The sequence below is a fragment of the Heptranchias perlo genome, chromosome 8 (assembly GCF_035084215.1).
Source record: "Heptranchias perlo isolate sHepPer1 chromosome 8, sHepPer1.hap1, whole genome shotgun sequence".
Lineage (NCBI taxonomy): Eukaryota > Metazoa > Chordata > Chondrichthyes > Hexanchiformes > Hexanchidae > Heptranchias > Heptranchias perlo.
The window spans coordinates 78,076,411-78,102,555 of NC_090332.1; the positions used below are offsets into that span (position 1 = coordinate 78,076,411).

At 40.6% G+C, this 26,145-nt stretch overlaps 1 protein-coding gene across 1 annotated transcript; it reads right to left on the reverse strand.

The window, feature by feature from the left end:
• Window positions 1-3,803: 3,803 nt before the first annotated feature.
• On the reverse strand, window positions 3,804-26,095 carry crnkl1 (crooked neck pre-mRNA splicing factor 1). The gene is made up of 14 exons (XM_067989397.1): window positions 25,911-26,095; window positions 22,806-22,958; window positions 22,595-22,686; window positions 22,337-22,495; window positions 21,134-21,300; window positions 18,149-18,327; window positions 16,539-16,709; window positions 14,965-15,156; window positions 14,399-14,458; window positions 13,081-13,161; window positions 11,560-11,799; window positions 7,881-7,982; window positions 7,175-7,423; window positions 3,804-4,124 (listed from the first exon to the last, which is right to left on the reverse strand). The coding sequence occupies exons 1-14, from the start codon at window positions 25,956-25,958 to the stop codon at window positions 3,951-3,953; spliced, it is 2,067 nt and encodes a 688-aa protein (XP_067845498.1). The 5' UTR covers window positions 25,959-26,095; the 3' UTR covers window positions 3,804-3,950.
• Window positions 26,096-26,145: the final 50 nt, after the last annotated feature.

The window sequence follows — 26,145 nt, forward strand, 5'->3', positions numbered from 1 at the left end:
CACATGAAAATGATTATCCTCTTTAATTCAGAAAGGGAATGTAGCTGCAGCACTTGAGAGCAACAGAGCAATGAAAGAAATTTGGCCACATCTGTGCTTTTTTGTTCATGTTCAGAATTCCAAAAGATTGTTCACATAAAATTTACTTATACATCTACAATGGTTAGGGAAACGCTAATTACTTTCCAAGAGTTTGATTCACTTTCCGGACATAGAAATCTTAAGACCCTTTTCAAATTATTTCACTGGCAGTGTGCACTCCTCCACTACTGCCACACCCCAGCACCCACATCGACACAACTTAAAATATAAAAATCAGAAGGTTTTATTAGATTGTTTTTTGTGTCAAAAATTATGTAGATACTAGGGGTTGTTTATAGATACAAGCCATGTGTCTATTTAATATTAGCCTTTTGTTTTTTGAAAATTAATTAATTTTTTTATTTGAAAAACACATTTCACTGTAGCTGGGAAGATCTTTCAAAATGCTGTCAGATCCACAATCCACTCCCTGTCTCCATTGTGGTGAATCCCTCCACAGTGCTGCCTAGCTACAGGATCACCTCCTCCTCCTCCCTCTCAATTCCCAATACTCTCCCCAGAACTTGCATGTCAATGCTGAAAAATTATCAAATTCTAGGACCACCCTCCCCCCAACCACTGTTGCAAAGTTCCAAGACTCTCATTGCAATGCTGTCAATCTAAGAACTGTCTCCTGTGCTGTAAATCCCAGGACCAGCGTAATGTTGTAAAAACTCAGGAACTCCATAGCAAGGGTACGGAGTTTGTGGTAGAGGCTGAAGGCAATGGCTTTGGACTTCCCAATGTTCATCCAGAACAGGATGCCGTACAAGCAGGCTGACCACACACAGGCAGTGGAGAGGTAGAGAGAGGTGGTGGAGAGGGAGATCAGCATACATGTGGAACCTGACGTCATGTCTTCCGACGATGTTGCCGAGGAATAGGAGGAGGCCAGGGATAGATCCTTGGGGGACTCCACAGATAATGGTGCAGGGTCGGGAAGAGAAACAATTGCTGGAGATGCTGTGGCTATGATTGGATAGGTAAGCGTGGAACAAAATAAGGGCAGTCCCATTCAGTTGGACAATGGTGGAGAGGTGTTGGAGGAGGATGGCGTGGTCGACCGAGTCAAAGGCTGCAGAGAGGTAGAAACGGACGATGAGGGATGATGCACCATTGTCACAATCACAGAGGATGTCATTTGTGACTTTGATTATGGCTGTTTCTGTGCTGTGGCAGGGGCATAAACTTGAATAGAGAGATTCAAACATGGAATGGTGGGAAAGATGGGCACAGATTTGGGAGGCGATAATACGATCAAAGACTTTGGAGAGGAAAGGGAGTTTTGAAGGAAGGAGGTGATAGTGGTAGTTTTAAAAGGGAGGGGAACCTGAGGCAAAGGAACCACTTACAATGCCAGCTTGCATGGGGGCTCGGAAAAGAAGTTGGGTGGTCAGCAATTTAGTCAGAATGGGGTCAAGCGAGTGTGAGGTGGGTCTGGACAGGATGAGTTTGCAGAGGGCATAGGGGAGATAGGAGTGAAGCTAGAGATTGACATGGGTTCTGGGCTGGAACTGGGGGATCCTTGGGGGAAGTTTAGTTTGGTGGACAAGGAATGCAGCACGAGGCAGCTGAACAGATAGTCTGAATCTTAGTTACAAAGTAGTCTATGAGCTAGTCGCACTTGTTGGAGGGTGAGGCTGGAGAGAGGGGTTTAAAGAGACAGACTGTAGTGGAGAAAAGAAACCAGGGTTATCTTTGCATTCCAGAATGATTTTGATTAGTGAGCAATTTTGGTAGAGGAGAACAAGGCCTGATAATGCTTAATGTGGTCTCGCCAGATCTGGCAATGAATGGCTAAACCAGATGTCTGCCAGATACTTTCAAATATGTGTCCCTTGGGCTTGAGAGAGCAAAGATGGGGACAACGACCAGGGTGGGAGAGAGTAAGGGTTTTATTGGGGACAAGGACAGAAGGATGGGAGTGATTGAGCAGATTGACAGCTGTAGAAGTATTGTGGTACATGAAGGGCCAAAGGCTGGAGAGTTGGGAGTTTGAAAATGCAATTGTAAGTGACTGGGAAAGATTTTTTTTCCAAAGGCACAGATGGAAGTGAGGTTGGAAGGGTAGGGTGGTGGGAATGGCGAGGGATGCAGGGAAGCAATCAGATGGGTGTGCCTGTGATTTTTTTTTTCGTTCATGGGATGTGGGCGTCACTGGCAAGGCTGGCATTTATTGCCCATCCCTAATTGCCCTTGAGAAGGTGGTGGTGAGCCGCCTTCTTGAACCGCTGCAGTCCGTGTGATGACAGTTTTCCCACGATGATAGGAGAAGCCACGTGCAAAGACAAGGTCGTGGGATTTTTTGTGAAAATGGATGGGAGAGTTTACATGGAGGGAAAGGTTAAGGGAGGAATGTTAAATCAGAGGATTGATATGGAAATTGAAATCACTGAGGATGAGGAGTTGCTCAGTGCAGAGGCTGAGGGAGTGAGGATATCTCAGTGAGAAACTTGGTTGTGGCGACAAGAGAATGAAGATTTTTAGAGGCAAAAGGGGTGGAACAAGATGACATACTTGAAGGAGAAGTGCCAGAGGAGTAAGGACAGGGCAGGGGGTGGAAAGTACAGCCACGCAGGGAGGCTTCAGTAAGGCGGAAGGTGTCCCCAACCACAATCCAAGTTTCCATCAAAGCCATGATGTCAATGCAACATCGTAAATGGACATTCTGGAGGGAAATGTAAAAGGGCAATGATTGTTCATCCACTGGCAGAGGCCAGGGGGGGTAGCAGTGGGTGGGGTGATCAAGACAGGAAGGAGGGTGGCAAGAATAGTTCCCAGAAGACACGCTGGGTAGGAGAGAGAAGAATGGGACAATTTGGGTTGCTGCTTGTAAGGCAGTAGCGACAGGTTCCTCTGGGCCTTTCGGAGAATGTCGAGAAACCCAGAGGGTAGCTGTGGGCTTATCCAAAGGGGATTCGAATCTGAAACAGCGGTGAGGAGGAAGGCAGAGGAATAGTGTTGAGGTAGGGATTTGGGCTGGGGAGTGGGGAAAGGAAGTGTCCGAGAGCAGAGATATGACAGTTGACATGACTGCGAGACAGGAGAGAAGGAGTCAAGGGGGGGATCAAAAGAAGTGGAAAAAATGGGAGCTAGAAGTAATGGTCTCAGGTCCAGAGCAGGAGCCAAAATGTGCACGCAAATAGACACAGAGGAAATTCAGGTTACATAGGCATGGCAAAGATTAGGACAGCTATGTCCTGATTGTAAACAGAGGATAGGGTGAAGACAATACGAGAGTCCAAATTTAAAGTCAGAGGTCAGGGTGGAGTCAGCTTGGAGTACAGATGAACCAATGTCCAGGTTTGGAGACAGATCTGGACAGCGAATGAGTCTCGGAGCTGTTTGGGGGCATCACCCAAAACCCACCCACAAAAACTATTCAGCAAAGGTTCCCACATCGTGATTATAAATAATTTTATCCTGTCCGTAGCCAAAGGTGCTGAGGCCCCAGGAAAATCAGCTTATCATGGTCTGTATGGCTCACTATATTGTATTAATGTTTACAACTTATATGCAAAATAACACCTTTAACAGCATTGATGGACTATTAGGGAGTCATCTTGAGAGATCCACTGTATTCAGTTCGCTGGTAACTAAAACCTCCATCAACTTTTTTAAAGTATCTAAGCTTGATAAGTTATTCTGACCTCCCCAAATGAGGATAGTGTGGTGGGAGATCATAACAATAGCAAAAGGAAAGCAGAAAAATAAACACTGGGTACAAAAAATTATTTAATAAGCACTTTACAGACAGCTCCGGCTGTTCAAATATTGTACAAAAAAAAAGAAAATATTTTGGAATAAGTGGAAAAACTGAAGACAAAACAGCAACAGTCGGGAAGGCCTCTGTAAAGGTTGTCCATTCATCAGGATTCAATTTCAGTCTCATCTGTATCTTTGTCTGGGTCATGTTCTGGTTCTTTCTCTTCCTGCAGTTGCTTCTTCCAGAGCTTGGCCATAGCAAGCAGCTTGAGGTTTGGCTGATTGGCAGCATCTTCTGGGAAGATGTAATCATAATACTCTTCCCAACCAGCATCTGTCTGTAAGTTAAGAAAATTATTGGAAAATATTATTCAGTGAAATGTCATCAAATTTACTATCATAATTCTGTTGGTGGGATTCCAAAATAATCAAACTACTTTATTTCTATATTTTTTTTAAAAATGAGTTAAATCTTTCTAGCATTAAGCAGCCCTACTACCTGAATTTAGCACCCAAGGCTTTCACATCTATGCACAATTAAACAATTTACAGGTCCATGGACTGGAGATATTTTTGGTTAGGTGCTAGTTCTCAGCCTTGTGAAATTTTTCACTGCAGTTCCCTCAGCATCAAGACAATGCAGGCCATGGATACTTACAATCCATCAAGAAGGCTCGAGTGACCATGTCAACATTGTATAAATGCTATTTTGCATCAAACTTATTACAAATATAAGGAAAAAACTGGAAATCACTTTATGGATTCTGACTGATCGGTGTATTTTCAGCATTTTCTGCTTTTGTTTCATCACAAATATAACTGACTTGGACCATATCTCAACATTCAAACACTGCTTACTATACACATGAATCCATTTTTAAAAATAAATTCTAGGTTTGTGTGACACATACCTCAGTGTATCAAAGGATAGGTTAAAGCAAGACTGTCCAATCTACAGCCCTAGGGCCTGGCGCTGTTCTCCCCCCCCACCCCTGGGAATGTACCCGAGGGCCAAGTAACTCAGGCCTATTTGTGCTATATTTCTTACTCGCTGGTTTCCCCTGTTGGTATTTTGTGGGCAGGAGGTCTGGAAAGGCCAGCTTTTAGCACTGTGCCTTGGTAGATAAATCCTAAATTAGAACACCAACATCTGTTAGTGTCAGCAACTCGGGACAGATACAAATTATTGAGAACATAGGTGGATCCCAAGGTTCCACACCTACTTGGCCCACAAAAGCAAAAGATTGGACATCTTGTTAAGGTATCTGATATAAAATGAAGTTGCTCATCTAATTCTACCCAAAAATGGTAGTACAGACCTATTTAAACAATAGTGTTCCTGATTCAAGATAATAACTTGTGTTTAACTAACTTGATAAGAGTTTTTTGATGAAGTAACAGGGAGGGTAGATGAGGGTAATGCGGACGACGTGGGGTATATGGACTTTCAAAAGGCGTTTGATAAAGTGCCGCATAATAGGCTTGTCATCAAGATTGAAGCCCATGGGATAAAGGGGGCAGTAGCAGCATGGATACAAAATTGGCGAAGTAACAGGAAGCAGAGAGTGGTGGTGAACGGTTGTTTTTGTAGCTGGAGGGAGGTGTACAGTGGTGTTCCCCAGGAGTCAGTACTAGGACCACTGCTTTTCTTGATATATATTAATAACTTGGACTTGGGTGTACAGGGCACAATTTCCAAATTAGCAGAGGACACAAAACTTGGAAGTGTAGTGAACAGTGAGGAGGATAGTGATAGACTTCAAGAGGATTATAGACAGGCTGGTGGAATGGGCGGACACGTGGGAGATTAAATTTAACGCAGAAAAATGCGAACTGATACATTTCGATAGGAAGAACGAGGAGAGGCAATATAAACTGGAGGGCACAATTCTAAAAGGGGCACAGGAACAGAGAGATCTGGGGGTATATGTGCACAAATCGTTGAAAGTGGCAGGGCAGGTTGAGAAAGCAGTTAAAAAAGCATACGGGATCCTGGGCTTTATAAATAGAGACATAGCATACAAAAGCAAGGAAGTCATGATGAACCTTTATAAAACACTGGTTCGACCACAACTGGAGTATTGTGTCCAGTTCTGGGCACCGCACTTTAGGAAAGATGTGACGGCCTTAGAGAGGGTGCAGAAGAGATTTACTAGAATGATTCCAGGGAATAGAGACTTTAGTTACGTGGATAGACTGGAGAAGCTGGAATTGTTCTCCTTGGAACAGAGGTTGAGAGGAGATTTGATAGAGGTACTCAAAATCATGAAGGGTCTGGACAGAGTAGATAGAGAGAAACTGTTCCCATTAGCGGAAGGGTCAAGAACCAGAGGTCATAGTTTTAAGGTGATTGGCAAAAGAACTAAGGTGGCATGAGGAAAAACTTTTTTACCCAGCGAGTGGTTAGGATCTGGAATGCACTGCCTGGGGGGGTGATGAAGGCAGATTCAATCGTGGCTTTCAAAAGGGAACTGGATAAGTACTTGAAAGGAAAAAAATTGCAGGGCTACAGGGATAGGGCAGGGGAGTGGGTCTAGCTGGATTGCTCTTGCATAGAGCTGGCATGGACTCGATGGACCGAATGGCCTCCTTCCATGCTGTAGCCTTTCTATGATTCTATAAAGGACCATCATAATGGTAAAACAACAGGGCCATAGGTGGTGCAGTATGCTGGAGTACCAAAACACCAACATGCAGCAGTAGAATACAGACTTATTCTGGATCATGAACGTGCTCTCAGGGGGAGGTGCAGGGGAGATGCTAGGAAAAACTGAAGGGTTTGGATAGTCAGCCATGTAAAGAGGATGGGAAGTCATCCAAGTCGCTCGTGTACCCTCCAGCACTCAGCTCAATAAATCAAGAGCAGGGTGTGGGACGAGTTGACTGTCCACTTTCTCGGCCCTGAAACAGCATATGACAGAGAAGACCAAAAAAGGACTGCAAACAGGAGGGGGAAAGAAGTTGCACGTGCTGATTCTTACTAATTGTTTGCATACTGTATCACATAACAAAAATACTTACACCATATATATGACAACATAAAGGGTTCCTTTAGGTTTCCACTACTGCAAAATTATGCATTCAAATATTACACTCAGATGCAAGCTACATTTGTTTAATTTCAGTTGCAAAATAAGGTGGGTAAATAGCCAGTAAAACTTCAGGAGCATTTATTTTTATTAGAGGAAAAAAAACGTCTCCTGCTAATGTGCACTTTATAATAACCAATTTTCATCAGTCTGATAGTTCTCTACAATACTTCAGCAGATCAGGTAATTGATATGACTGGTCATTAGTTAGTTTAACAGCTATAAGGATAAACTTCAGAGATTCCCCTTTGTCACTCTAGTACAAGCAACTTTGTGTATGTTTTGAGAAGCGTCCTTACCCCATCTTCTGCATGCAGCTTTCTCCTCTTCTTGACACGTTCTGGCATGAGTTTTCGAACTCTACCTTGTGAAGACTCTGTGCCAAATTCTGTCTCAAAATCCCTCCAGGACTCCAAGAACATGAGTCGCTCTTCTTTCTCCTCACAGTTCCGCAAAGATCTGTTGGCATCCTCATAGATTTGTCGACATCTGGATATGCGTTCTGGCACTTCCACTGAAAGCTCAAATTGAACATAACTGATCCATACCTATAGAAAACAAAAACATATAATACCATTTCAAAGGTTTGACAACACAAAAATGCAAGAGCATGGACAACTTTTCTTCCATTCCCCCTTCAGTTCTAAAAACTGACAAATGGCAAAATTTGGACTGTGAAAAAGCTGCCTACGTAGAGAATAACAGATAGCGGAGGAGTTCAGATAGAGTCAAACTCAGAAGTTTATACTAGCTGTTTAAATAGCAAAATTAGATTACAAATCATTCACTTTAATCAGTAATTGTGATATTTTGTGGTTTTATTCTGATATCGATGACAGCAGAACTATCGCTGTGCCCCAAATCTTTTAACATCTGATGAGATTCATTGATTAATTCTAATGTCATCAATTCACGTAATTAGGAAATTATCTAAAGTTGACATATGGGAACTTCTATGTCCAACACACTTTATAAGTTCTATCGTCCTATCTATAAGTAGCTCACCTTAACATGTTGCGTACGTTGAAGTAGGCGTCTGTAAAGGTTTCTTGTCCTTTCATATTCTTCCTGTTCAATTTCAAAATCTATGTAGGACTTCCAGAGAACCTGAAAAGTAATGCAGTTAACAAAATTACCTAACTTGTAAAAAAACATTTTTAAACTCTAGAAGTTGGCAACATTCAAGATTGCTGGACCATCAAAATTATGGGCAGCCAATATGTCTGGGGCTCTTACAGCCTCAAACAAAACTGGTTGAACTGGTCCAAGACCAGCCTGTTAAAAACTGTCCAGTCCCGGGACAAGATTTACAGTACTGTACTCCCAGTTGTACTTGTGTTTGGTTTCTGAAGACCGCTAGTGACAAATAAAACAATTCTCTAGCAGTAATCAGGTATTTAGAACATATTACTGTATTTTGCGCCATTTTGTGAAAGTACAGATGCAATTTATCTCTATGCCCCATCCCCCCACCTCAAAAAATGAAAGCAACAGGTCATGCACCTCAGATTAGTGGAATTTCTAACCTCTTTAGAAGTAACAAACAGAAGCGATATTTGTGAGGCAACAGCACAGGAGACTTTATAAACATTCTCACGGTTTTACTTAACTCCAAAATCAATCTCTAACTGAACTATCAATTTTTTTCCCCATTTGTTACCTCTTACTAAATTACTTAAATACTACAATCCCGACTTTTAGAAGGGAAGGACTGCCTCCAAACACTCAGGTCACAAAGCTTTTTCTTTTACTCACATATGAATGAACTGCAGAAGAAAACATTTTATAAAATAATAAAGCTTGTCCTCACCACCCATAGCTGCTTTTCTACAAAAGTTATTAGATTTTTGGTAAAGAAATACCAGAGCAAAAACAAACTGGGATGCTCATCAGCCCACAGAAGTAGTACGCTATATTTTTTTTTAAAAAGCAATATAAAAAGGCACTCAGGAAAAATTAATACTAGTACAAATTTTAGTAACTACAGCCATTTTTGAAACCTATATTATGCATTAAGTGCTAGGTATTTGTGTAGTTATAGCATACCACAAATTAAATGCACTATTGAAAGCACTAAATTAGCAATCACAATACAAAGAGAACATTTTTATTCTAGAAACTTTCTATTACTTTTATGGCAGGATTTTACAGAACTAATAATGTATCAAAATGACAGCTTTTTTGAAGCGCCTGACATTTTTACCCAATGTCACTGGGTCTTACAGGAGGGTGGCTGAAGGAACAAATATTAGCTGAAAGATGGTAAGCAGTGAGTGATAGAGAACAGAAGCTCAGGTATACCTCTGGAACTGATGAAAAAGACGACAGCTGACTATATTCATCTTGGGGTTTAGGGCTATTATGAGGCAAAGCCAGGGTGAACAGGAGATTCCAGAAAGACAGATAGGTTACTGGAGTGGGTAGTTGGTTGGCTGATGCCGTTCAATGCAGAGAAATGTGAAGTACTATATTTTGGGAACAAGAAAAGTGAAAGGAGGTGTTACCTAAAGAGCAAGACTCTTCAGAGATTTAATGGCACAGATACATAGATTTTTAAAGGTCAGACTGCAGGTAGAAAGTCATAAGAAAGGCAAATGAGGTCCTTGGAGGATTGAATATAAAATCAAGGAAGGGACGTTGAAATTGTACAAGACATTGGTTAGGTCACGGTTGAAATATTGTGCGCAGTTCTGAACACCCAATTGTGGGAAGAATTTTAGAGCCATGGAAAAAGTATAGTGAAGGTTCACCAGAACAACACCACAAATGAGAGCTTAGAGTTATAAAGAAAAAGGTCAAAAACTGGGGATTTTTTCCACTGGAATAGAGTACATAAGGGAAATTAATAGAGACTTTCAAGATTATGAAAGGGAGAGTAAATATTGAAAGCTTGTTTCCCAATGGTCAAAGAATTGGAAACAAGAAGGCACAGGATTAACATTAGAAGAATGAAGGAGGAAATTCAAAGAACTTTTTTCCACAGAGAGTTAATTAGGATATGGAATACTGTACAAGTGATATTGAGACAGAGACACCATTTAAAAAGGGATTTGGGTCTGAAAAGAAATATAAAAAGATAGAGGAAAATGGAACAAGACCAGTTCAAGGACCAGCACCAGCACAATGGGCCGAATGGTCTCTTAATGTGCCGTAATTGCTATGATTTGAAGAATGAGACGACATGCAATCAATCTACTGGGAGGTACTTGAAGTAGGAAAGATCAGTCTATATTTTGTTTAAAATCTAAATGATTATCCTGTCACAGTGGGTGTATAATTATAGATAGGTATTGTTTTCAGCTTGCTTAACAATAAAAAGAATCAGTCTCCAGAATAGAAATTCTCTTATATTAGTGAAAATCCAGTAAAGCATTTGAAAGTACTGAGGTGACAAGTTAGTTTTCAAATACAGAATGTTTATAGACATATGATTCAATGAAATGTAAGTTCCTAATATATCAGTTCAAGTTCAAGTTTCATGTAAGTCTGAACAGGATTTTAAAAAAAGAGGTGACACCACTTCTCACGGATATAAAACAGAATAGATTGAAAGTGTGAAGCATGTCCAGTTTTAAAGGAAACACAATTTCTGATAATTGGGATGAAGTCTGATTAAAAGCTCATGAAGGTTTTTTAAATTATTGAGGTAATAAAACTGTTAATAGACAGATACAAAGTACATAATGGGAATTCTCCCGCTCCACTTCCACATAGCAACACAAGGATTATGTAGAGCAATGTAGCGATAACAGATTGCATATTAAGGCTAATCACTTAAGTGCTGAGCAACCATCTGATACCTAAATTCTATTATCTTTAATCTCTTAAAATTATCTGTTTAATGTGGCAAGCAATGGACTTGTTACCAAATGTGTTGCATGAGATCTGGGAGGTAATTTTAACCCCCAAGAACGGGTAGATTGGGAGTGGGTGGGCAGTAAAAATAATGGATTTTTGGAGCAGGTCCGCATCCCCGCTCCAATGCGCCCACTTCCAGGTTTGACCGAGGTGCATTTGGATGCGCATGCGCGCACGCAGAACTGACACCCGGACGTCCTGCCCCCACTTAAAGCCGGCGGGCCAATAAGTAAAGGGGCAATGTACCTCATTGCGATAGTTGAGGTACTTAATTTTTTGTGTATTACAAAAGTAAAACAACTTTAACCAAAGCTATTCGGGTTTCCCATCGCTTCCAATTCACATCAAGTGAAAGCAGGTGGGAAGGGCCGGATCCAAGAAGTGAGTGTCTTTATTGCACTGTTTGTGGGCCCGGAGGAGCAGGAGTACTTCTTCCAGGCCCAACAAGCTCACCTGGCACGACATGACCCCACAATCGGCCAAAACCACCCCCTGATGCTGGACCCCCCTGATCTTCTCCACCCGTTGTCATCCAGGCCCCCCACTCCTTCGATTTCTTCCACAGTCCACAATTTCTCTCCCCCTCCCTGATTCGCAGCTCCTCTCACTTCTGACAGGAAGCCAGTCTGTCAATCTGGCTGCCTGCCGCGTAGGAAATCCACAAGCACAAATACTTACCTTCAACTGAGTTGCGATCGCAGATTTGGCTTCCGGGTTGCCCATGTGAATTTATAGGGACGGGTTGGGTTCCCGGCTCCCAGCTAAAATCATGTCTCATGTTTGTGGAAATTACTAATGACATTGCAGAGCTGACCAGATATCTTACCTCTGGCATATCTAGTCTAGGTTGGCCAATTGCCAGTTCATAGATTGCACGGGCACGTTCAACATCACCGAGGATGGTCTCCAACTCAGCAAACTTGATCCAAGTAGTGCAGTTCTCTGGAGAAAACTCCAGGTATTTCTCATACAGTTTCCTACACCGGTCAAACTCGCGAAGCTGGAGCTCTAGTTCAATGTACCCCTTGAACAGCTTGTTCTTTGGACATTTCCCTATGCCAGTACCCTGAAAGTGCACACAAGAAAAATTCTAATGTAAGTTATTATTCATTAATATACAGCTTATCCTGATCCAGAATAAGAAATGTATTCCAGTTGACAGGTCACTTGCAACAGTAAAAGCAGGCCTCTCAGTCCAGCATAGTATGGCATGGAGGGGGAAGGATAGTCAATTTCAGAACGGCCTTCAGAAATGAGAAGAATACACATCCTCATTTGAATGGAAATAAAAAGAAAAAACTCTGCAAACTTTGGAAATCTGAAACAAGAAGTGTTGTGAATAGACATCTAGAAAGAGAAAAGAACAGATTTTTGATGAAGGGTTATACACAAAATGTTTCCCTGTCTTTTTTCTTTTCAGATGCTAACTGACCTGTTGTGCATTTCCATCATTTTCTGTTTTTGTGTCTGTTTAAATAGAGATGTCTTCTGACTGAACTAATGGTTGACCTAAGCTGAACCCGATGCCAGCACTTTTCCAATCATATGTTGGCAACACTGGAATTAAAATAATGATGTTTTATAAAAAAGGTAGATTTTTTATTTACACATGGGAGGTGTGAAGTACTTTTATTTAAATGTACTCTTTCCCCATTCAATAATCTCTTCTTTTTAATTTCTAGTTACTGACACAGAGAGGGAAAAAAAAGTGATTTTTGGTAGTGGCAGAATTTAGTATTTTGCTTCCCCAATGACTCAGTTTTGTCCATTAAGGGCAGTAAGCTCACAGGTTTAGATCCCATCTGTGCTAATCTCAGTCAAGGTGGCAGTAATGCCCCTACAATTAGCCTCAGTGTCCCTGAGTTAGGGAAGGGAAAATTAGCCTGTGTTCCTGCCTCTGTTTGCTATCCAGTGACCCCAGCTGTAAGTAGGCGTGTGCGTATAGATATGAGGTGAGGAGAGGGTAGGATGCAGCTTTGACATCCCCTCTCGTGAATAGTCTACTGACATTCATTGTGAACCTCATATTGGAGGGCGCCCAGTGCCTGTGGAACCTCGACAAGGAATCCATACCTTTGGGACAGCGAGGTTCAAAATCGGTAAAAACAAACAGTATTTCTGCAAAGAAAGTCTATCAATTGCCTTGGCACCTGGTTTCTGTCGTCAACTTAACAGATGCGTGACAGCTAAGACCTGTACTGTGATAAATAGAGTTTCAGAAGAAAGAGCATAATGCAGCATCAAAAAAGACATGAAAGTTCTGAGAGTCTAATCTAACTATTGTATCCTTAAGCTAAGAAAGATATCATCCATAAGTAAAAGTGAAGGAAGGTGTATGATTACTTACCAAAGCCCTCCTGGCCAGAGACAGGTTCTTCTGTCGAACTTCAAACTGTGCATACAGCAGCCACAATTTGGCAAATGTGAACTAAAATCATAAATCATTAAGACCAGAAGGTGAGGGTGCATTAATAAAACAGGAGGTTAGTTACTCTAAATTATATTGGAGTTATATTTAATATAGCAACAGATGTTTAGGTTGTAAAGAGACAATCATTTTGTTCAGTATCTGGAGCCCATAGTGTGCAATGACATTCACCAGCTTTATAATTACATACATTTTCTCTGAACAAAATTTTCAACAGAATAGTTATTAAGTTGTAATTATTTCTGAAATATATCTTCCTCCCATTATTTTTGCCTTGCTACAGTTTCCTCCATTATTTGCAATTAGTACTGAAGAATCTACACTTTGAACAGAGGAATATTTATTTTGTCAATTCCCTCAAAAAGGAGAACCATGGGAACAGAAAGATCAGAGACATCAAATATTTGTGGATTTTGCAGAATTCCAATAAAGGTAAAATTGTTTTTTCAGTTGCAAATTAGAAAGGCGCACATAACCTTTTTTAAACCTCTGACATAAACACAATGCTTTATTTCAGAGTGAATCTGACACTCCAATTCAACTGCAGAATAAAACTTGCAGTAAATCCTAGTAGAGAGTAAAGAAAGGACTTGCATTTATAAAGCACCTTTCATAAGCTCAGGACGTCCTAAAACACTTTACAGCCACTGAAGTACTTTTGAAGTGTAGTCACTGTTGTAATGTAGGGAAACGCGACAATCAATTTGCGCACAGCACGGTCCCATACACAATCAAGAGATAATCTTTTTTTAAAAGTTATGTTGGTTGAGGGATAAATATTGGCCAGGACATCGGTTGAACCCCCCGCGTTTTTTCAAATAGCGTCATGTGATCTTTTACGTCCACCTGAGAGGGCAAGCATGACCTCGGTTTAACATCTGATGATACCTCTGACAGTGCAGCACTCCCTTAGTACGGTACTGAAGAGTCAGCCTGGCTTATGTGCTCAAGTCCTGGAGTGGGGCTTGAACCCATGATCTTCTGACTCAGACAAGAGTGCTACCACTGAGCCAAGGCTAATACCAAGTACCTTCTGGAGACAAATCAACATAGAATTCTCCAGGCCTGTATGGTTCCAGGTCAAGGCAACGTAAAGGATTATCTGAAGTCTCCATGTCTGCTGGCTATAGGGAGAGAAATCAGTTGTGTGGACTTCACACTTCTGTCAAAACTCATTTATGCCCAATTTACATGAGAACAGAATTACTTCCATTAGTTTAGGACGGCACAACTATACCTTCTTATGAGGGATGAGTTCCAAACATGCTTGATATACTTGCCCAGTCTTCTCTGGATCCTGTTCAGGAAGGAATATTGATGTTATAGAAAATGTTCTCAGAAATACACAAAATACACATACCCCATCCAAAATATAACTGAGAAATTAGGACTTAATTTTACCTCAAACAATGGTCCAACCTAATCTGTTGGGCACAAGATTTTTTTTTACTGAATCATATAGCATTTATTAATTTGGTCTAAAATAGTTCTTCAGTTATTACAATATAGAAAGAGGCACAATATTCCCCTGCATCCAACAGTAATATAAATTCCACTATTACAGCTCATCAAATCAGGAAGCTTTAAAAAAAAATCAAACAGTTTAAAAGGAAACACAGTTTCTATACCATCAAGACACAATCTTCCCATGTTGGATCACTGGTTAAGAAGATTGCCCATCCACTCTCAGCTACAGAAGCATGTAGAGACCAGAAGACAGGCAAACTGGGGAAAAAGTGGGGCTGTAATGCATCCTCACACAAAATTATTTGCTCACGTATTGAATTGTAGTCATATCTGTACCTTTGCCTCCAGTTCTTCAAACAAAGAATAGTTGATCCATAAGTAAATGTATCTCCTCCAGTGCCTCTTTTCCGGAATGGGTGGTACATTGGCTATTGCGCGCTCATACACTTCACGTACGGTATCAACATCACCATCACTTTCAACTAGTCGGAGGTAGTCAAACCAGGCATCGTAATTATGTGGATTAGCCTTTCAGAAATATAAAAATAGGATCTTAAATTTTTGAAAGATTTTTGACATGGAGAGATTCTTTTTAACTCTGTGTACCAATTTTTATTTGCATTTTGAAGAATGCTTTTTTCTCTCTCAGTATTCACATGAACATGATTCGCCGTTGCAATAATTTATGTTGTTCCTACTATTTGGACGTGAACTGGGATTTTGTTCTATTTCTCTCCCCCCATACAACAGAGCACATTGCAGAAGAAAAATTGTTCATGAGCAGACACATGTTTGACAACTCCCCACTTCCACAACATGAGTTCTTGATCTCAGCTGCCATGGTGTAGCAAGTCATTGAGCGTGACCAAAAGTCTACTCATGGTTGTGCGGGAGGAGAAAAATCAGAGCTCAAAATGGACGGGTGCTCGAGGCTTGCGAAAAGGGCACCCAACAGAAATGGTACTTCTAAATTCAGAATAACTTTATATCCAATTTAAAAAGATCACAAGAAAAATGAAGAATGCTATTCAGCCAATCCTAGCTCATTCATCCAGAACAAACTTATAGCTCCCCCATCACAACGACCAACTGTTTCTTAAATGACTTGAGTTTTTGCCTCCATTACTCATCTTTGTGTTCAAGTTCTTGTTGCCTGTCTTAAATTTGCTTTTTACCAGTTTAACTTGTGTCCTCTTGTCCTATTATCCCAGGTTTAACTTTTCTTTACCATTTACTATCTTATATACTTCTAGGTCACTTCTTAGTTGCCTCTTTTCAAGCGTTAAAGGCACAAATTACGCTGCTTTTTCCTCATAAATCAGCTCTCCAACAATAAGGACTAGCCTCATGGTACTTTGCATCACCTCCAGGGCTTGAATGCCTCTCTTGTGTCGTGGTGGCTAAAACTGGACACGGTACTTAAGGTGCAGTCTGGCCAAAGCACCATAGTTTACCATGACATTCTGCAACTTGTAATCTATTGATCTGAGTATATATTTCAGCATTCTATTTATTTTGTTGGTGCTGCTCTGCGTGACTACGCATGGTGAGCACTGAGAAAACTAACACTCTGGATATATTTCAACAGCTCCGACATTGATTTTAATTTCTACAACAGGCAAAAACAAACAGATGCCGGAAATCTGAAACAAATAGAAAATGCTGGAAACACTTGGGTCAGGCAGCATTTGGACACAGAACAGACATTAATTTTTCAGGTCTAGACTGTTTCTCAAAACAATTTTGAGGATGGGTCCATACCTGAACATTAACTTGCCCAGTCTCTCCATAGATGCTGCCTGACCTGTGTGTGTTTTCAGTATTTATTGTTTTCCAATTTTATTTGTATTTTGGAAAGTCACATGTATTATCTTCGCAAAACACGACTAGAAAGATAAAATTAATCTTACCTTGACTTCCTCTTCATACTGAAAGCGCCTTTTGCTGACAATAACATCTTCGATGCCTCTTCTATCCCCAAACTTTTTCTCAAACACTGTGTAGTTTTTGAAGAGCTCTTGAGCCTGCTGTTTGGCAATTCTGTCAAGTGCATATTTGTAAATCACCCTCACTCGATCAAACTAGAAAAAGAACAAACTCACAATACAAAGTGGAAATGCAACTAAAGCATGTGATTCAAAAGCAGCAGAGGCAGGACTAAAATCTTTTAGTAGACCGGACAAATCTTTCAAGGTTTGATTACTGTGAAACGATTACTAACAATTATGTTACATGGGGAAATTCACATAACTATTATTTTTGTAGAAGTTGCTTGAAAATCATAGTTAAATGAAAACCGACATCACAAAAGGATGAAATATTTTCTGACCACCAGATTTACACTGCTCACAATACAGCACATGGTTTCAATTTCCTATCATTCAAGTTTTCCCCCATCTCTATTGAAGAGACTCACACATATTTCATCGTAGAAGGCATCAGAACTGAGCCTTATTCTGTCCTTGCCTGATGTCAAAACATATGCCCTTTTCAGCAGATATCACTGGCTAACAGTCAAGGGAGCAGGAATGCGAGCTGATTTTCCTCCTCCTTGGCTGAGGGCCACAGAGACCAACTGTAATGCCCCTATTACCACCACTCTGGTTGTACCATCTAACTCAGCATGGACTAGGGATTGAACTTTCCTGGTTGGTGTAGCTCAGTCCTGAACTGGGCAATGCCGTTATCCATTAAGCCAGCAGTTCTGCAACTGGCTTCTTGTTCCTGCATTGTATCTGACTGTATAGCTTTCAGTATTCAGCTAAAAAGCAGCCACATAGTCGAATTTGCATTGTCGTCTTGCACGGCAATTGATGAGGCAACAGTTTGAAGTTGCCAGTTTTCATGATGCTGTGAAGGAATTGTAAAAGCAGAAGATACACAATGCAGCAGTTCACACTTGCACTACCTATGGAACTTTATGGTAGAAATCAAATATATTTAAAAATTCTACAGAATACTAGAAATATTTCTGCATAATGAGGTGTAACAGCATTTACCAAATCAGCCCTTTCTTGCATGCAGAAAACTACCCACTATATCGGATTGTGATACATTATATGTACAGATGGCTTTATTCCATAAATTTAGCATTGAATCCCTTCAGTATTTATCACACTGCTTAAAATCTCAATTGGAATGTTAAATACTTGACTCTTTTAGTCACTTTGTGTGACTATTTATATATCTCTTTCCCTAGAAGCAAACTCTACTTTTTTTTGGAAGAAAATTCCATGTGAAATCATCTGGAACTGAATATATCAGAAATAGTATGCATTTAAATACCAAAGAAAATTGTTGCTGATTCATTATAATCAGCTTAGTAATCCCCTTCCAAAACAGGAGTAAATGCAATGTTAAATAACAAATAAAGCTACATTGAACTAGGCTTAAAAGTTTGAAGCACGGCATTTGCTGCAGTAAATAAAGCAGTGCCATGTCCTCCTGATAGAAGTTAGGCTTTTTGAGCCAGCCTTGAAAACAAACAAGGAAATAAAATTAAATTCTGTGATTTTCTTACTTCTTTCTGCTTTTCTTCAAACTTTGCAAATGCTACAAAGAGCTGTTCATCCATATTGTCTTCCCCATAAAACTCCACTCCTCTTTCATATACTTTCCGTGCATGCCCAACATAAGCATGCTTTTCTTCAAACCGGGCATATTTAATCCAGTTCTTAACATCAGGATGGATAAAAACAAGTGCAGAGGAATTAAGGAAAACAAAATTGCATAAAAGGAATCCTTCCCACAAATGGCTATAAAACAATTAACCATTTTTTTAAGTTACTGTCCCTGGTCAAAATTGTTCCTACACCTTCAACACTGTAGATCTTTAGCTGCTTGCAAGGTGGTAGGTGAAGATTGCCTATAATGACTGGCCTGATTTCCCATTGCTTCCTCCACTGGAAAAGCCTACCCTACATGCAGTACAATGCCATAACAATATGATTGAGAGCAAGTATTTACCATATGGCCGGGGGGGGGGGGGGGGGGGGGATCATAAGCAAAAATCCACATCCCACACTCCAATCCACGGTATCTCTGTGCTTCTCAATCAACCTTTTAAATCAAATTCAAATGTAACTGTGTGATATGAATAGGGAGCACTGTTCTGTATAAAATTCTCATAACATTTCAGTGGCTATTTTCAAACTGCATTGATTGATCAATGCAATGATTTAAGCATTGTATTCTAAATAATCAAATCTGCAACGTTCAACTCACTGTGAATCAGGCACGACAAACTTAGGCCCGGAATTTCCTGGAAAGATTTGGCGTAAGAGCTGTTTTGCCCCTTTTTTCTGCAAGGAAATTTACGCGTAACTGATTTATGCCAAATTTATGCTGGAACGTTGGTATGCCGCCGCCCCCCCCCCCCACCCCCCAACGCAAAAGACCAGCTCACACAAGTTTCCTGGATTTACGCGAATAATGCGCTGGCGTTGATCCGTGCCCAAAAATTTAGACACAGCACGGCCCGAAGTCACCTGGTATCAGTGTAACAGATTTCTGGAGTTTGATAGCAACTTTCTTGGCGATTTTTAAAAAAAACTGCGATCTACGCTATACTTAACCACTTAACCAAAATGCTGTCAGTCTCAGTGCACCTGAAATACTTTGGACCCCCACCTCCCTCATGAGTTCAGAAGGACTATGCAGCTGCAATGGCCTTCCCAATGGGCATACCCCTGTTCTGCATAATAATGGAAGAGGAAGGAGAGACAAGAGGCACGGACAATGAGGCACCACGTCAGAAGGTACTAACAAACTGAAATCACTTGCACAGCCACACAATGGCCGGGTAATTCCTTGGAGATGCTCCCACTCTTCTGGTGTTACGTTGCCAGAAGTGAAGCGAAAACCCCGTTTGCACTAATAAGTGGGGTTCCCGTTGCACTTCTTGGGAAGTACGTCGGAAGAGTGGGAGCAGCTCTGTGGAATTTCCAGCCAGTATCACTCAAAAGTGAAACTACAGCTGGTAACAATGTTAACGACAGAAGGTAATTCTGAATAATTCAGACTTTAACAAGTTAACAATGGCTTTTTGACACTATTGTTGGGTGCTGCCCAAATTGACACCATGGTGAAGGTGTGGAAATTAACTTTTGTTACTGGACATAGCAATGGAGCTGTTGCCTTTACAGTTGCATATACAAATGAAAAGTTAAACCAGAAATAAGTTCCTCTCCAGTAGGCCTGGTGATAAAATGTCAGGAATATCTGGACAGCTGTGAGTTCAAACCCAGTTTTAACCAAGAATCACACTTCCTTCCCCTCATTTTTGATGACTTCTAAATGATGCAGCACTTCCGCTGTGATTCATCAGAATGCTTGGTTTCATAATCCACACATGCAAGTCTCCTTTTTTACAAAAAATGTTCACTAAACAGTAATACAGACGCATGCAGTAAGTTTTTAAAAAATTCTGAGCGGATAACACCATTTTAAAAATAGCATCTACAGTCAAAACACAAATGGGCAACAATTACTGGCGCTGAATTTGAGCTTTTTTTACACCAGTTCTTAACATTCCGGCATAGGCCAATGTGCGCTACTGCAAATTTCAGTGCAAGTTTCTGTCTGCAAGATCAGCATGGAAACTGGAGTAAATTTTGGTGCAATTTCTGCGTAAATTGGGATGCAGGAAATTCGGGGCCTTTGAGACACCTGCATATAAAGTTGTGCTCAGTTCTCTTTTCCCTGTTGATTCCGCTGCTTTTGTTTCTTGTTCTTTATTTTGTCCATTTTTTCTTTTCTTAGGAAAATGCTAAGAAGAAAACGAAGTGCAATTTGGGTTGTAACTCATTTCAATTGGATACTGTTAGGTTTGTCTAGATTTAACTGTACCATTTCTGGGCTAGAGCAGTACCAATGACATTAATGAGTAAGACTCTTAAAAGGCATAGATTGAGATGTCCTCGCAAGCAAAGTTTCTGATTGGCTGACATGGAGTGCACATTCTATTCCCAAGGGTGCACACCCCATTGCCAAATTCTAGACAACTTAGGTTGGCCAATACAGGTTGCCCCGAAATTCTTTGGACTTTGCTGTCTCATTAGATCACTGAGTCTGTGAAGTGAGGTTGGCTCTGTTCCCATTTTCCATCAGTGGTCATATTGTCATGGAGCCCTTGACCCCAAAGATACATGCTCATCTCTACTTCCTCCCCTGCCCCCCAACCAAGACGATAGTCATTTGTTGGTGCGGGCTTTAGCCCTTATTAACCAGACAGAAAATAACCAATAACTTCTCAAATAAAATAGGGAGAAGCAGAACTCACCATAAAGCATGTGAATGCACTGTTCCCATCCTTCTGACCACAGCATGGACACACATCATACCCTATCAAACAGCAGTTACACCAAGTGGAGGTGTAGATCTTCAGCAGCAACCCAATCATTGTAAGAACCAAATCTTAGATATATAAGCTTTCCCGTTAGTTTGTGTGGTGATGAGCAGCTTATATCCCTTATTTCTTCATACAAATCACAATTTAAAAGGATATACTTCTCATAAACCAGCCTGGCTCTTTCAATCTCCTTGTATCGGAGTTCAAAGTTGATATAGGAGTGCCAGGCTTGCTCATCAGGTTGCCATTCCATCCAGCGCTCAAACACCTGTCGTCCTCCTGCAACATTCCCTAGCATCTCCTCCATGTAGGTGTATTTATACCTAGCAAAAGTAAATATAATATAGTATGTGCATATCAACACAAGCATACCTTTAGATCCATTCTGGGGACATTACGTTCGTATAGCAATGGATTTTAAAATTATTTCCATTATGGTTCAGCACCACAGAGTGGCGAGTCCTGAGTTTGCAACCCACAGTTCCAAACTGAGCCGTGTCATTATGCGAATCAGGTTCTTCCCTGCCTTGAGAGAGTCTCGTCATCAGTCCGGTATCATACACTTCCTAAACCTGGGTTCAGAGTGATATCAGGGCAGACCAGTGAACAGTTCATCTGCCTTTTTGGGTGTAGCTGATGTAGGGCATAGGTGGGAAAATGGAAGGGGTTCTTACCTTCAGATTAGGGAAAACATTAGAAAGCACAGTCTCATTCTGATGAAATGACTTGGCTGAAATGAACTGATATTTTTAGACTTCCAAAAAAGAAATTCTCTCGCTAAGAAAACTGTGGCAAGAACAGGTTGGAATTAATTAGTCCGAATATGATAGAGCAGAACAGGCTTGCAAATGTAATCAGAAACACCTATTATCTTAACAGTTCTCTTACACAGTGATTTAAAATTAATAGGACCAATAGAATATGGATCTGAAATTTATATTTGAAATATGCTTTTTATTCAAATACAAATATTTTAAATATGCAAAGAAATGAAGTAGGAAACTGTTAACATATAAATAATTCTCTGTTCTGTTGTTTATTAGTGACATTCATTTAAGTTGGATTTTTGAGGATGTGTTAAAATAAATAATTACGAAGAAATTGATTAGAAGAAAAATAAAACACTGATTCAAAACCAGCACTGTTTTGGAGGTTCCCAAGTTTTAAAAAAAAAATGTGCTTTAATCATACTAAGTATTCATTTCTCATATGGTCTAGTGAACAAAACATTTAAGGCAACAATAGACCAGGCTTGTTGCTAATCATTCCAAACAAAGCTCAACAGTATGTTTCAAATTGAAATACAAAACTGGAAAAATAAAGATTGCTGTATAAATAAAGAAACAGTAGTTAACTTACCAAAACTGGTTGACCCTGGGCAGGATGGTAATCGCTCGATCCCAGATATTGCGGGCATGGTTAATCTGTCGATTCTTCATTTCCATTTCTGCATACTTCAACCATAGGGTGACATTTCTGTGATCGACATCTAATGCACGCTCGTAAATGGAACGTGCTCTTATGGATACAAGCAGACGTGTGAGAATAAAAAGCAAACTGTAGTTTTAAAAAAAACACCGCTGTATCAATCATATTAAATTTTCTTAAAACAGTTACCGTTGTATCTCTTTTAGGCTCTCCTCCCATTGTGCATATTTGATCCAGTTGCTAATAACAGTTCGATTTTTCCGTATATTGTCTTCAAATGTCTATTACAAAACAGTACCAATTAAACAATTGTATGTAACTTATGCTGCAAGGACAACAATCCTGATTTGTCACATTTGTCTAGTAAATTATCAGGAAACATAACTTACAAAGTACTTACTTTTCTTTTTCTTAGCTTGTAGTCATTCAATTCCTCCTCATCGGTGATCTTTTGTGTAGGAGGTGGTGGAAGGAGTTCAAGTTCCCTCTCTTTTGCTTCTCTCAGGAGCTGTTCAGCTGTGATTTGCAATTCGGCAGGTGCTTTATTTTTCACCTGTGAATAAAGGTGAAACAAGTCAATTATGGCTCTTGTACTGAACAGATAAACCTGACGGTGCACGCAAAAAAAAAATCAAATCTTGTTACAGCAATAACTTAGTTTAAGAAACTTTCTCAAACTTTGAGTTGAATCTATGATGGGGCTTTATTTAACCACTATCTTTGTCTCCAATGCAACCCACATTTTTGAATTTGTCTTCCAAAATTGTCATACCGCTGGCCACATTTGAAAAATTGAGTGCATGTCAAGTAAACTATACATTGAAAATTAAATATAACTATAGTTTGGGAAATGCCACATAAAACACACCAATCTGTTGTGCAACATAGCAAAGAATGGTCTGAAGGTGAAAGGAGAAACATTAAATATAAATGCATATCTATCATATTCTGAGCAGATTTTTCCAATAGGTAAACCTCTTCTGCGTTTACGTTCTGTTTTCCCTGTATATTTTCCGTGTTCATGAGTGCAAAGTTATTGAGGGGAGAAAGGAGGAACAATGAAACAGTCTTTGTATTCACAAGATTAAAATAAAACCTAACATTATACCTACATATTATTTATTCCAACTATCCTCCAAGACCACAACTTCTGATTTTCCTTCACTACATGCCTCTGATGTCCAATGCCTCTTGTGCATCTTTGTGCCCATTCTATGCAATCTGCCTGGTATTGCTCATCATAACTGCCTCCCTGCTCTTGCAATGAGAATCAGGCAATGGTAGTTGGTACTATCACAGTCTTCCCTGCACTCTGAAACTGGTCCTTTATCACTGTAGGGAACAGAATGGTGCCATGTTGCAGGAAATTCCCTCCCTAAAGCCCTCCGCCTCTCTACTTCTCTCTCCTCCTTTAAGACACTCCTTAAAACCTACCTCTTTGACCAAGCTTTTGGTCACCTGTCCCATTATCTCATTATGTGGCTCGGTGTCATATTTTGTTTGATAACGTTCCTGTAAAGCACCTTGGGACGTTTTACTATGTTAAAGGCACTATTTAAATGTAAGTTGTTGTTGTAACATATACATAAACAAAGCAAACAGGACGTTGGGTTATAGTGCTAAAATCAACTGAGTTCAAATTCTCAGCGGTTACGCTGAAGCTGTGCAGTGCTCTGGTCAGGCCACACCTTGAATACTGCATATAGTTCTGGTCACTATGACAGGCCTTAGCAGCAATGCAGAGGGCTGCAATAATGCTGATCTTTGGTGTTAAGTGAGATGCCACAGTGGGGACCTTACAGTGTTATAAGATACTTAATAGGACAGAGAAAGTAAACCAGGAACAATGCTTACAGAAAACAGCAGCCAATAGGTTGATAGTTGTGAATGGAAAGTTTAAGACAGATGTTAGAAGTATCTCTTTACACAAATGGTGATCAACAGTTGGAACGGGTTTCCAGGAAGTGTGGTTGAGGCCAGGTCACTGAAGTCATTTAACACAGGTACGTGCTGTAATGGGAAGACACTAGGTTGGTATTCCTAAAGGAAGAGTTCAAATGGGCTGAAGGGTCTTCATTCAAAACTATCTTGTGATACTACCAATAGCCAGGAAATGCAAAGAATGAGATTGGAAAAAAAACAAGACATATTACAAACCAATTTAAACAGATGGAGCTGTGTTTACTTTTCAGCAGAACTTTCTTTTTCGTCAGCTGGGTCTGTGACATGCAATGGAAACCCTTCACTAGGCTTAATAATCAAAGAGAGGTAAAGTTTCTCTTTGACTGATAAGAGTACATACTCGCTCCATGTAAAAACGCACCCCATTCACATAGAATGCATACTCGCTCCATGTAAAAATGCACCCCATTTACCCAAGTCCAGAAACTTAAGCACAGGTATAGCCAAGGCTTAGGGATCCCAAAATGTGGAGTTTAACCAACTAAAATTGTACAGAGCATTGGTAAGCTTCCTACTGCTGGTTTAGCTAGGACCACCCCACCATTTTCTGGAGCAGTGCGGTATGGAACTTCAGCAGCAACTGTCATCCTCTCTAAAACCCAGTCACAACAGACATGGAACGCTGGACATATGACCATCACCCCAGGCTCGCTGACCCACAATGGCTCCTGGTTTGGCAAAGCCTCAATTTTAAAATTCTCATCCTTGTTTTCAAATCTCTTCGTGGCTTCGCTCCTCCCTATCTCTGTAACCTCCTCCAGCCCTAAAACCCTCCAAGATCTCTGCGCTCCTCCAATTCTGGCCTCTTGCGCATCCCCGATTTTAATCGCTGCACCATTGGTGGCCATGCCTTCAGCTGCCTAGGCCCCAAGTTCTGGAATTCCCTCCATAAACCTCTCCAACTCTCTCTCCTCCTTTAAGATGCTCCTTAAAACCAGCCTCTTTGACCAAGCTGTCCTAATATCTCATGTGGCACGGTGTCAAATTTTGTTTGATAACGCTCCTATGAAGCGCCTTGGGATCTTTTACTATGTTAAAGGCGCAATATAAATGCAAGTTGTTGTTATTATTCTTAGATTATGCCTTCAGGCAGCTAGTCTCAGTCCTCAGATTTTACTCAACAGTTATATGACAGACATCTGTCTTCAGTGTTCGGTAACTACTTAAGACATCTTGCGTTGTGCTGGCCACCTCAAGGTTTCAGTAGTATCAAGGCTTACTCAGAGTGACTTTATTTACTACACTTCAAAAGTAGTTCAGTGACTGTAAAGCCCTTTTGGACGTCCTGATGTCGCAAAAGGCGCTATATAAATACAAGTCTTTCTTTTAAGAAACCAATTGATTTTCAATTTTACAGCAAATGCTGGGAATCCTCAGTCACTAAATTAACCCACGAGCCCATTACTTTCTGTACAATCTTTAAAAATCCGGACTTTAGTTCCAAGACCATCAATCTGCTACTCCACCGCAAGAACAAATGTTTATGATTGGAATTTCCGCACCGCCTAACTGGGCCTCGCACAAGTTATAAAGGGTCTGTTACCTTCGCCACTTTGGGTATTCGCTGTTTTCCAGCCGCTGTCGACGCCATATTCTTGCCGTGATTTCCCCCTCACTCTCTGTTCAATAATTTTTTTTAAAAAAACAAGAAACAAAATGATTTCACCGCCACCAGAAAGCCTCCTGCTTCATACCAGCGAACACCAGGGCCCTCACGTCGTGACCTCCGACCCGCCGGCACTCCACGTGATCGTGACGGCGGTTGTCATGGCAGCGGA